This window comes from Zosterops lateralis (genome assembly GCF_965231275.1).
Source record: "Zosterops lateralis genome assembly, chromosome: 8".
In the NCBI taxonomy this organism is placed as follows: Eukaryota; Metazoa; Chordata; class Aves; order Passeriformes; family Zosteropidae; genus Zosterops; species Zosterops lateralis.
In genome coordinates this window covers 22,781,798-22,795,135 of record NC_139768.1, presented here as the reverse complement: position 1 = coordinate 22,795,135, position 13,338 = coordinate 22,781,798, and the positions used below count along the sequence as shown (strand labels likewise).

The 13,338-nt window shown below is 41.5% G+C and overlaps 1 protein-coding gene across 2 annotated transcripts in view; it reads left to right on the top strand.

Moving 5' to 3' along the window:
- The window catches only part of EIF3A (eukaryotic translation initiation factor 3 subunit A), a 28,965-nt gene extending 16,744 nt beyond the window's left edge, over positions 1-12,221 (top strand). The window contains exons 15-23 of one of the 2 annotated variants that reach the window (XM_083866875.1): positions 197-319; positions 1,078-1,231; positions 2,147-2,331; positions 4,013-4,101; positions 6,529-6,846; positions 6,877-7,316; positions 8,604-8,778; positions 9,202-9,380; positions 10,953-12,221. In XM_083866875.1, the coding sequence (XP_083723001.1) occupies positions 197-319; positions 1,078-1,231; positions 2,147-2,331; positions 4,013-4,101; positions 6,529-6,846; positions 6,877-7,316; positions 8,604-8,778; positions 9,202-9,380; positions 10,953-11,194 (1,905 nt within the window). In that variant the 3' untranslated portion in view covers positions 11,195-12,221. Of the gene's footprint in view, positions 1-196; positions 320-1,077; positions 1,232-2,146; positions 2,332-4,012; positions 4,102-6,528; positions 7,317-8,603; positions 8,779-9,201; positions 9,381-10,952 lie in introns of both variants that reach the window. The other variant, XM_083866874.1, reaches the window with a different exon arrangement.
- Positions 12,222-13,338: the final 1,117 nt, after the last annotated feature.

Here is a 13,338-nt window from a genome sequence, read left to right as displayed (position 1 = left end):
TTGTTTTTTTTTTTCCCCAGCTCTTTCCGAAAAAAAAGATTGAAATGTTAACTTTATGATTTCACTGTTCTAGTAGACAACAATTTCTTCTGCCTTTGCTCTGAAAGGAGAAGAGAAAATTTCTCCTTCTAGTGGCTGGCGTCTATTGAATCCAAATGTATAGTAAAGTTATACTTTGTATATTTTCTGTTTTCAGATCACCACCCTGCAGCTGGAGCGTGAGAAGGCCCTTGAGCACAAGAGCAGACTCTCCAGGATGTTGGAGGATAGAGATTTATTTGAAGCCAGGCTCAAAGCATCACGACGAACAGTTTATGAGGTACATGAGATGTGGCATTGCTGTCAAAGTACACCTCTAAAGTGAGGAACTAAAACTGACCCAGTGATTCTTCATGAAACTAGAAACAAATTAGTATTTTAAATGGTTCAGAACTGTGGAATTGCTTATTTTCTGCTTTGACTTTTAAATTAAATTTCTTGCACCCATTCCTAGGTACTATCACTTAAAATTTTTGAAGTTTTGGAAGTTTCTGGAATAACTTACATGGAAAATAAAAGAGGGATAAATTGTTTATTTCAGTTCAGCTCTTAGTAAGGGATCACTGGGTGTCAGAAAGGCAGGCAGCTGTGTCTGCCTGTTTATAGCTTTGAGTATTTGGCTATGTTGCAATAAAAACTGGCTTTACAAAAAAAAAAAAAAAGCAGAAGAGGTGTTATGTTAATATAAATTAGTAACTGCGTATGATTCTTTGCAATAATAGGGATGATTTTGGCTAACATGTTTTAGGTACAGATAAATTATTATCTAGGCAATTCCTTTTCTGAGAAAGTAGATAAAGGACTAATAATGTGCATGATGATTTGATTGTCTTTGTTCTACATTGGAGGGTATTGTCTAACACAAAATTAATTGCAGAAGAGACTGAAATGGTGAACAGGTCATTTTTCAGTGGAGCAAAATGAATGTGTTGCAGCTTGTTTGTGTTTCTGTATAGCTTTATTTAGCAGTTTATGTTAAATGCCCAGCTCTTAGACATTCCAGCTGTGGTGTTCTGAGGTGCACTGTTGGTATTTCAGGATAAGCTGAAACAGTTCCAGGAGCGGTTGGCAGAGGAGAGGCGGAACCGTCTGGAGGAGCGCAAGAAGCAGCGCAAGGAGGAGAGACGCATCACTTACTACAGGGAGAAGGAGGAGGAGGAGCAAAGGCTACGGGAAGAGCAGCTGCTTAAAGGTGTGATTGAGAATGTCACTGTTTCATCCTTTGCATCCTTGAGCCTTTCCATTTTCTAACACAGCTAATATCTGATTTTCCTGTCTCATGAGGGAGTCTTTTCAACTTCAGTTGTCGCACCTTCCTTGCTTATCTGTGCAGCATAGACAGGAAGGAGAAGCTTTGTAGCTCCTAGACATGACTGAAGGAGGAGATGAAGTAAGGGAGGCTAATGAAAAAATGAGTCTTAGTCTATAGTTGGAGTTCTGGTCACTTGTTTGTACCCATCTTAAAGAGAAAAGAGGGGAATATTGGTGTCAGATCAAGAACTCCAAATTTGTAAATGGCTCACACACCTTTCTTTGTGAATTGTTTGTCTGATAGCCTTAATAGCCTATTTCAGGGCTTTAGAGGAGAAGAGGCAAACTGCAGGATGAATTTTTGTCAATTGGAGGATGAAGATTTTATGTATCAGAGTTCATCATAATGGAGTATTTAAAAAACAAACAAAAACTGAAACAGTCATGAATATCAAATATCTGACACTGTTAGCTGATTTTTTTGTTTGACCTTTTCTAAGGAAGGGATCTTCTACCATGTTTGAGGTAGTTACTGATACTTTAGTTGCTACAGCTGTGGTCTGTACATTAATTCAGTGTACGGGTATTGTAACTTCTTTTTTTCTTGCTTACTGTTCAAGATGTCTCATTAATGGATGTATCAGGGGTCCTTTTCCTACTGCTTTTGAGTTAGGAGACTTGCAGAGTACAGATTCTGTAGTTACTAAACACATCATATGAAATGTTTGTATTTTAAGGTGTTAATTTCTTTATGGTGTCCAAAGAGGGGGATTGTATTGTGTAACCTTTCTGTGGATAGAGCACAGTGATGGAGTTTGTGTTGGTAATGAGTTGTCTGTGTGTTCCCAACTTGCAGAGCGCGAGGAGAAGGAGCGCATCGAGCGCGAGAAGCGCGAGCAGGAGCAGCGGGAGTACCAGGAGCGAGTCAAGAAACTGGAAGAGCTGGAGAAGAAAAAACGTCAGAGAGAAATGGAGATAGAGGAAAGAGAGCGCCGCCGAGAGGAAGAGAGGAGAGGTCTGGATGACCCATTCTCTAGGAAGGTGGGTAATACCTGCAGGCTTGTTTCTTTCTGACTGCTCACTCTTCTGTAGGTTATTTGAAAGAAGGTGTTGGCATTGCAAAGTCATAGGTTTATTTATTTATTTATTAAGGTATAATGTAATAATTTAATAGTTAAATTACTGTCACTTAGTTTCAGCTCACTGTCAGGATCTGGAATCTCTAGTTTAGCAATAGAGTAGAATACGATTTCCAAGCTGTTTAAATCATGAATGAAGACTAAAATGAATATTGGACAAAATTCTCTTTAATATAAAAAGAAAGTAAACTATCAGAAGCAAGTGCAGTGACTCCTGCGGAAGTCAGGAATTCAAGTAGATATTGAGGAAAGTCTCCCCCAGATTAAACATAGAAGCATAGTTTTATTTTTTATAAGAAATATGCAATAACATAAAACCAAGAGGTGTATTCAAGTTTCTGTTTAGAAATAAAACTTAGATTGAGGGAATTTGTTATCCCAATCCAACAGGAAGCAAACCAAAAATTTCTTGGAAATGTTTTATAGTTTAAAAGAATGTAACAAAGTACCATATGCCTTCTACACTCCCAGTTTTTCAGAACTTACCATTCAAGAGAAGTAGTTTTAAATTTCATCCCCCACAGCCTTTCTCTTTGTTTAATACATATTTCATTGAGTAACACCATGAAGATAAGTTATCAGCTTGTATAAATTGTTTTGATAGTCTGCCAAGTAAATAATCATGATGGGTATTTTTCACGTAAGAGGTTTCCTGTCTGTGAGCACTTGATTATATGGAAAAGCTGGCTCAGGTTCTGAGAGAGATACCTGTACCACTGCAGAAATTCCATTTGCAGTTTTGGGATTCTTTGCTCACCATTGTTATTTGGGGTAATTTCAAAAGCATTTAAGGAGATGGAGTAGTGGATATGCAAGATCTTGGTTAATCCATATTGACAAATAAAAGCACTTTTCAAAGTGGGGTTTAAAACTGGAATACCCTTCTTATAAAGAGGTTGTGTGATTATGTGGAATTGTATTTTGGATGGTTTAGCTAACTGGTTTCTTGTGGTGGAGGTAAGGCATAAAAGTCTGTTTAAATGGTTTGTCTGGCATTGGAAAGAGACATTTTATCTTTATTTTTTAAAAATACAGGTTGATTATTGCTCTGCCCTGCAACCTGTGTGACTCACTAATATCTCACCTCTTCTGTGTACTGAGGTATTGGGAACAAAACTGTCCTTCCCACAGAGAGCTTTCAGTGTATTCAGTTACATTTTCTGATGGGATCAGAAAGCACGAAAGTAAATAATTACTTAAATTCATTCCTGTTGTCATAAAGGCTCAGGAAAAGTGAAACTATTAGAACATCTCTTTGTGTCAACAGGTGGCTGTGGCTGACTGCAGCTGTTGTTCAATTGTTCATACGCTTTCCATAAGCCTTTTAGTGTATTTGCATACAATCCTACCCTGCTGGTAAAGCATGTGGCACAAAGGGAACCATGTTTTTGTTTGAACTGCAGCAGAAACAATAAAGTCAGTTAAAATCATACTTGAGTTACTCAAACTCCTGATAGTTCAGTGTTCTGCAGTGTGACCAGTAAGTTTTTAATGACATAACATGCTCAAGGGTAGATTTTATGTTGAAAATCTTTGTTTTAAAGTATTCAAAGAGAATGTTCCTAATTTCTTCTGACACACAGGAATCTCGTTGGGGTGACAGGGAGTCCGAAAGCTCCTGGAGAAGAGGTGGTGAGCCGGAATCTGAATGGCGCCGAGCACCAGTGGAGAGGTAATCAGGGGTTACTGAGCCCCAGTGAGACTGGGGTCAAAGGATGCAGGCTCCCATTTTGTTACTACTGCTAAAATTGCACTAACTGAGGAATAATATCTCATGCCTTCACATCTCTGAAAGTTACCTTCTATTAAAATTTGCTTTGTAAGGATCTTGGAATGAGAGAGAGGTTTTATCTTGGAACTATGCTTAGATAAAATTCCTATTTTATTTGGCTTAGATACGTGAAGGCAAGCAGACACCTTCTGTGCGTGATAAAAAACTTGCTTCCCTGGATTCCTTTTTAAATTAACAATTTCTCTCCCACTCAAACATTGGTGTCAGTTCTATAAAAAAAGAATGGGGAAGGTTGACAGGCAAATGCAGTGTTCCTGGATGATGAAATTCTGAGATTTTTCACTTAAAAAACTGACAGTAACTGTGCAAGTCACAGAGCAGAAAACACATGTCATGAATTAAACAAAGTTCTGAAGAACTGTGTTGAACAGGGAGGGATAAATTTCTGAAGGGAGAATATAATGAATGTACTTTAAACTTGAAAAAGAAATCCACACTTGTTTACATCTATTTTGGATATGTTCGCTAATAATGAAAAGTGTTTATACAGTTGCAGAAAACAGGATTTTTAACATTTGTCTGTTTTTCTGCTCCACATCAGGATGGACTGTAGCTAAAAATATTTCTGATGGTGCACATCTAGTTGTTCTTAAAAGCCTATGCTGAGAGAGAAAACCCTGCTGATTCCAATTGGCAGTATGTTTTATGGCTTAATTAGCCGTGCAGGTAGATAGATTTTTGTAAATGTCTAACCCTAATTTCCAATACAGCAATTTAAATCCATTACTGCTTACTCTGAATCCAGTGGAGGCAAATTGATTGACTCTCTCTAGTAATTCCTTATAATGTTTTAGAAGGATGTGATCTCTACATAAACAAAATGGAATTACTTCTTTCCTTAAAAGCTGTGTTGCCATTCCTGCTAGTGATCCATTTTCTCATGAACTGCAGATTCTAACAATTGGATGAAACTGCTGGGTGAAGCCTTTCACTACTCATATATTGCATAAGTTGTGATGCCCCATCCCTGGAAATGTTCCAGGCCAGGTTGGATGGGGCTTGAAGCAACCTGGGATAGTGGAAAGTGTTCCTGCCCATGGCAGGGGGTGGAATGACATCATCTTCAAGGTCCTTTCCAACCCAAACCATTCAGTGATTTTGTGAAGTGTTTAATGCACTTATTTGTATACTTCAATGGATTTATTCTTTTTTTCCCACATAGAGTGATACAGCTTGTCTTAGTCATTTCTCATTCAACTTTTCTAGAGATTGATTAGAGGTCGTTTAAAAGTAATAGTTTAAAATTAGGTTTAAAAATCCTAAGACTCTGAGACAGTATCTGAATGAATTAAATACTTGTTCATCTGTTAAACATTATAACCATTCTTCCACATGTCTTTTATGGTAAAATAATCAGATTTTTTAAAGGGGAAGATTATCCAATTTGAGTCTAAATGGAAATTAACAATCTCCATGTCTTGGTTTTTACCTCACAGATCAATGATAATTGCATTCTCCCTTATTCTTCCAAACCAGGAAATGCACTGCTTGCAATTCCTCAAAATTCTTGAGACTGAGTTGTCACAAACTGTTGTCTCTTTGTTCTCACTTCTTCAAGTCCTACATCTGCTGTTTTGTAGCAAGTCGTTGCTAGTTTTTTGGGTTTTGTTTACATTTTAGTAGTATAGTGGATTTCTAAACCCTGGGGTGCTCTTTTTGTTGAGTTTTGGTTTGGGTTTTATTTTTTTAAAATCTATGAGATTCAACCCCAGTGCAGCTTCTCTTCTCCTGCCAAGAAGCAGGAGACACAACTTTTCTGTGATGTTCCATTTCTTGTTTCTTTTCATTGCTGAGGAAGATTAATTTCCTGAAGTAAAAAAATTAATTTGGTGACAAAAACAGGGTTTATAATCTAAACGTATGTGCAAAATCCTGTAGATGGCAGATTTAATGGTGTGTAGGGTTGGCAGGTACTTGGAGAGGGGGGATACTTAATTGATGGCTGTGGAGTTTTTTAATATTGATTCCTTCAGACTAAGGTCAAGTTTGCCAAATTAGGCTTGATGTAGAAGCCAACCCCGTTCTCAGTGATGTTGCAGCAGATAACCAAGAAGGGACTGTCCAAACTGTAGTTTTGAAGGAGATGATGATGCTCAGTCTTTACTGAAGCTGCAGGGACAGAGCCCTACCACTTTCCCATAGCAATGAAGGTCATTAAAGGTGCATTTTGAAACTGCACACCTCATGTTTGGAGCTCCTCACCAAGTGGGTGCAGTCAGAAATGGCTCTGAGGGGTTTGATGCTGTTGCTGTAAAGCTTTCCTGGATGTCACCTTCCCCTTTTCACTCATTGCCTGTGGTTTTACAGAGACTGGCGTCGAGGAGATCCAAGAGACGATGAGAGGCCTTTCCGGCGTGGGGACGATCTGCCCCGGCGAGGGGACGATCTGCCCCGGCGTGGTCCTGCAGATGAAAAGGAGCGTCCTCCAGAATCAGCAGAGGACAGGCCACCTAGACGGGAAGGGGATGAGGACAGGCCTCCGAGGCGAGAAGGAGAAGAGGACAGGCCCCCCAGACGTGGCTTGGATGAGGACAGGCCGCCCCGGCGCGGTTTGGATGATGACAGAGGAAGCTGGCGAGCTGCAGACGATGACAGGGGTCCCAGACGTGGCCTGGATGATGACAGGCCCCCTAGACGTGCTCTGGATGATGACAGGCCCCCCAGACGTGGCCTTGATGATGACAGACCACCCAGACGTGCCCTGGATGACGACAGGCCCCCGCGGCGCGGGCTGGACGACGACAGAGGCAGCTGGCGCGCGGCGGACGACGACAGGGGACCCCGGCGCGGGCTGGATGACGACCGGCCGCCCCGCCGGGCTCTGGATGAGGACAGGCCCCCCAGGCGTGGGCTGGATGATGACAGGGGCAGCTGGAGGGCTGCAGATGATGACAGAGGGCCCCGGCGAGGGCTGGATGATGACAGAGGGCCCCGGCGAGGGCTGGATGACGACAGAGGGCCCCGGAGGGATGACGACAGGGGACCCTGGCGGAACGCAGACGATGACAGGCTCTCCAGAAGAGATGATGACAGGGGCCCGTGGCGTGGTGGTGAAGACTCAAGGCCAGGTCCTTGGAGACCATTTGGTAAACCAGGTAATACAGTAATATAATAATCCTCCCTCCACAGTGTATGTTATCCTCATAGATAGTGGATGTAACATACTTGATGGCAGAGATGGAGGAATCAGCTCTGAAAACATCTAGATTAATTTGGCTGATGTGGACACTCCTCTACTTAGTATAATTAAACCTTTTAATTTGGTTCAATTAAAAAAAATAATTTCTTGTCTGGAAGATAGATGATGGTCACGCACTTAACACTGGTCACTTCCCTGTGTGCAAAACCAAAATACACAAGTTGAATGCTCTGCTGGGAGTATTCTCACTAGATTAGCACACCTTGGACTCTTTCCCTACCCCTTCCATGTGTCTGAAGTTAATCTCTTTCTAAAGGAGGATTTCAATACCTCATTCAAGTGGGTCTGGTTTTGATAAGCCTTTTCTATGTTTACAGAGATAATGTTTTTAACATTCCCTTTTTGTTTTTAACCCTTCCTGAAAGTCCTGCTTAGAGCAGAGCTTGGATTAGATGACCCTCTGAGGTCTCTTAAAATCTGAATTATCCTATTCTTGTATTGTTTATTTCTATTCTTAAGTGTCATGGACGGAGCTGTTTCTGATTCTTTCTAGAACTGTTGATGACATTTGAATGTTAGATACGATTTTGATTTCCTGGTTCTTTTCATTTCTGTATTGGCAGACACCATGTCAACTTTCATAGACACTAATTCTGTAATCCAGACCTTTAGAAAACTTACTATAAATATCAAAATTTGCACTCCAGCTTTTCCTATTTAAGGTCAAAGCAGGCTACATAATAAAGAACTCCCATTCATAAATAACTCAGAAGTATTGCAGGGTGCACTGTGTTAAGTGGATGGTAACAAAAGTGACATTTTAAAGTAGTTCTTAAAAAACCAGTAAGTTCTTTAAAAATCTGCTTGCTTAAAATCTCCTCACTTGTGGATTTTCACAAAGGAATTTGGTGTCTGAGCTACACCCTTTGCTTCTTCTTGCACGTGTTTAGCACCAGACCCTTGTGGTTTGTGGCTGAAAACTGCAGGGTGCAGCCAGCTCTGCTGGACCATTCCAGGCAGCCCTGACATGAGGTGTGCATTATTGGTTTTACATTTAGCAGCTTGCACAGTGTTTTTTCTGTTTGACCTCCCATGTTCAAACTTCTTACAAGCATCTTGAGTTGGGTCTTCAGGAGTCAGAACTTGTAAAACCAGTTTCTGTGACAGAAGTAAAGGGCTCTTTGTCTATAAGAGAGGTCATAGGTCAGTCACAAACTCCTTTGACTGTGTTTCTTTCTTACAGGGGGCTGGAGAGAACGAGAGAAGGCTCGTGAGGACAGCTGGGGCCCTCCTCGAGACTCCAGACCTTCAGGAGACCGTGAATGGGATCGAGACAAAGATCGGGATGAAAATGAGAAGGAGCGGGAATTTGACAGGGAGAGAGATTTTGATCGAGACGATCGTTTCAGGCGTCCCAGGTCTGACTTCTCTGTTTAAGTACTTCTAGAATGTTTCTGCTGAAAAAAAAAAAGGGGCCCTGCTGATACAGAAATAATGTGGAATTTCTGAGTGAAGGGAACATACAAAAGTGCTTTGTATGAAACTAAGCACTTTAGGGCAACAAATAAATATAGGGACATTTGGGGGCCTTTTTGGTTTGTTAATTTTAGGATGATGTTATCTGTTTACAGGAGAGATTCCAAAATGTTTTTAAATTTTCTTTTTAACCTATTATCAAGAGAGTTCCATGCCAGACTATGGAAAAACAAAACCAATTTTGGAAGTATGTTAAATAGACACCCACTAGGTCTGTAAATATCCATGTTGTGATTTACTAGTGCTCCTTTCCATAGCAAAGGTAAAAATATTAACATTCGGGTTTATGTTTTGCATGGCCACAGGGATGACGGCGGCTGGAGGAGAGGGCCAGCTGAGGAAGCTTCCAGCTGGAGAGACTCAGGTCGTCGTGAGGAGTGGGACAGAGGTGGCCGTGACATGAGGGACATGCGAGACCGACGTGGTGATGACAGGGAGCCGCCCCTCAGGCGAGGGCCACCCCTCCGATCCGAGCGGGAAGAGCGTAGGTTCATTTCTGTGTCCCTAAAGTCCCACATCCAACCCAGAGCCTCCCTCTTCCTCACACTGCTGGGAGGGGCTCACAGGGGAATAGATTATATTTTCAGCCTGTATTTAAACTGCTTTTCCATATACAAAACAATAAAAAGCACCTTTGGTGTAATTGAGAAGCCTTTGGGCAGTCTTAACTATTCGTATCTTTTAAATCTTCATAGCATTTCACATCTACAGTAGGAGGTTAACATTTCAAGTATGCACTTCTCGTGGGATTGTGTTCTGGGTGTATGTAGTCCTTGTGTTTAGATTATCAAGGCAGACATCCCAGAAAGTAATTTCTGGCCCTTTCCTTAAACCCATTAAAATGTGACAGAAATATTTCTGAATGAGGGTTTCACACTATTAATGGTATTAATTTTGATGACAGACCTGTACTAATTTTGTATATTTATTAATCCTTTGCTGTGTTCTAAAAATACAGTAACAGCAAATCATTTGGCCTGGAGGGGCCACCACATGATCCAATTCTGGCATTCTTACCTTCAGAATCTCATTTTGTCTCTGCCCTAAATGTGGGTGTTCCTGCACTTGGGAGTAGAACATGGGATCAAACACAGGAGTGCTGCTGACAGAAAGGCAGAGTGTTCTCAGTGTGGAGAATTTTTTTTTAATGTATCAAGGGGTTTTGGGATTTGACTTCTTGGCATCTGCCACAGCTTTGTTCACACAGCTGGTGGAGAACTCTTGGCATCCTTTTTAGTGTAAATGGATGAACAGTTTTTCATACAGTGAAGGGTGGTGGATGCTGTTACCAGTGTAGTCATGTAATTCTGTACCATTTTACCTCTGATTCCAGTAGGCTGAAGAACAATTTCTTGTCTTTTAATAACATCAAACACTTAAACATTTCCACAGATGTCTTTAAGTCAGCATTTTTCTGTTTTCAGGGTTCAGTTATTTCTAAGGAGACACTTTTGTGGTTTTAATTCTGATAATATAAGAATATATTTTTATACCATAAACCTGTGTGCGTCAGTAGAACATCCTTATTGCAGTTACTGTGTTTTAGAGATGACATTGGGCTTGTTCACCACAATCCCAAACCTGAGAAGAGGTCTGAGTAGTTCTGTTACTTCCCTATGAAACTAAAGTGTGAATTTGGCTGTTGTCATTGTATTCCCTGTTGGCAGGGCTGAGGATCAGTAAATCCCACTGCTGGGCTCAGGGCTGTTTGTTTGAACTCTTGCAGGCTGCTGCTGGGGTCTCTTTCTCCAGGCAGCAACTAACAGAATGAGAAGACACAGTCTCAGGCTGCGTCAAGGGAAAATATAGGTTGGATATTAGGAAGAAGTTTTTCACTGAAAGAGTGATAAAGTACTGGAATAGTCTGCCCGGGGAGGTGGTGCAGTCAGCATCCCTGGATGTGTTTAAAAAAAGACTGGATGTGGCAGTCGATGCCATGATCTAGTTGAGGCGTTAGGGCTGGGTTGGACTCGATCTTGATGGTCTCTTCCAACCTACACATTCTGTGATTCCATGGAGCATGACTGAGTTGTTGTTATTTCTTCCTGTGCCGTAGCGAGCTCGTGGCGACGCGCTGACGACAGGAGGGAAGAGCGCGGGGAGGAACGGGAACCGGTGCGGCGGTCGGCCCCTGCTCCCGCTGCCCCTCCAGCTTCTGCTCCCCCAGCAGCATCCAAAGAGCGGGAAAGGGACGGGGAGAAGGAGAAAGGATCCTGGAAAACAGAGAAGGAGCGTGAGCCCGTCCGCCGCGCTAAAAACGAGACAGATGAAGAAGGCTGGACCACTGTACGACGTTAAGTGGGAATCACAGAGTTTAACCGATGTTTTAGCTTTGATTTGATCGAATCCACAGATTATATTTGTGCTTATAAACATTCTGAATTTGGAATTCTTTAACCGATGTTTTGAGGTAACATGAAAGCATGAATTACTTACTCATATAGATTGATCATGCACAAAACTCACAGCAGAAGGTTGGAAATTGAATGCCGGTTTTTGGAAATTTCAAATGATGCTTATTTCATGGGTCATTTGTTGCTAAAATAAAAAGATGCAAGCCCAACAGCTGTCTTCAGTACAGCTTTTCTCTCGCACCAAAACAGGCTGCCCTTTTTATTTTTAGTCTTTCCTAGTTTGGAATGGGGTATTATTGTCACAGGACATATATTTGAAAACGCCTCTGTTCACACAGTGGAATTATTGAAAAAGCAGAGCTAAAAGAATTTGCATAATTAGCCAAAAAGTAAAAAAAGCCCTCTTTTACATAGGTATCTTGGAGGGAAGACAGTTTCTGAGATATTTTATCACTATCTAAATTCAGTAAGTTGTTTAAATTCGAATTGAATACAATAAACATTGTGAATTAGCTACACTGGGATATTTTCTGTAGATTTACTTGAATCCATAATGCCTCTGAGGCCACTTTGTAGTCATTGTTCCAGTAATGTACACACTGCTGCAGTGTACAAATCAAACTTGCAGCTTTTACAATTTCAGTGTTTTGGTAAGCATATGGCTATGTACTTTCTGTTGCCACTATCACAACTGCTTTTTCCATTACTGGATAATTCATGCCTTTCAAGGATTTATAAATATTGTCATATTTAAAATGTGTGGTTTTGGAGAAATTGTTCAATTTTCCCCCCAATTCTTTGTCTTCAGGGTCAATTCTTTCCCTTTCCAAAAAAGTGATTTGTAGTAATGGCTGTGTTGACTTCAAAGCTGGGGTGCAGTAACAACGAGGAACAATCTGGTCACACTGAAGCCAACACAGAACTTGCTGCTGTGTGTTTCTTCAATGATAAATAAACAACTTAAGGAATTAGCTGCTGCAGTGTCTTGACTTTTTAGTGAGTCCTGCACCTTGTGTTTGTGCAGAACAGCTGCTGAGCAACCCCTTTCTGTTCTCAGACCTGTTCTGTACTAGCTGAAGAAGGTGAGAACACCTGGGCTAGTTTCTCCCTGAGAAGCTGAAGTTGTAATACTCCTCCTGTTATTTTCTTGCCCTCTTCTGGGTTATGCAGGGCTAGTAGTTTTCTTGGGAAAAGCTTGCTCTCAGACCCATCTTCTCAGGGCTTGATTTTTGTGTCTTTGGATATGTCATGTCATTGCTGGTTGAGTCACAGGACTCCTTCAGGGAAGTAGTGTTTTCCAAGCATAAAAAAATACTGTATTTTTTGTTCTTTATACAGTCACAGAAAGGATGGAACTGGAGAACAGCCAGGCAGTAATGGTGTGTTCTGGATATGGAGTAGGGGGTCCTGCTGTCCTTGCATTCTGTCCCACAGGATCAATGCTGTTAAAGGGACCCAGGAGCTCGCTTCACTGCTGGCTGTGAATTTCCTGTGTTACTTAGAACCACATTTGGTTTTGAACATCTCTGAGCCTGTGGGCTGCACAGCTGTTCTGGGAAGCCTCTTCCAATGCTTGACTGGCTCCAGACTGAAAAAACCACGTCACAGAATGGTTTGGGTTGAAGGGGACCTTAAAGGTCATCCAGTCCAACCCTCAGCTGCAATGAGTAGGGGTATATGCAGCTAGATCACATTGCTCAGAGCTTGAACGTTTCCAGGGATAGGGCATCCACCCTTTCTCTGGGCAATCTGTGCCTGTGTTTCCCACCCTCATTGTTAAAAAAACTCTTGTATCTAATCTGAATCAACCATCCTTCGGTTGAAATCCATTACCCCTTTTCCTATCACAACAGAATCTGCCAAAAAATCTGTTCTCATCCTTCTTACATGCCCCCTTCAAAGGCGCAGTTAGGGCTTTGTGGAACCTTCTGTTTTCCGGGCTGAAAAACCCCAGTTCCCAGGCTTTCCTCACAGGGTCATTTTTGTGGCCCTCAAAAAGTTTAAACCTCTTTCTTTTGGCTTCTGCTCTGTGTCTTTGCTCACCATGTGCTACTCTGGAAAGCTGGAATTTTCCAGATAACGTTGTAG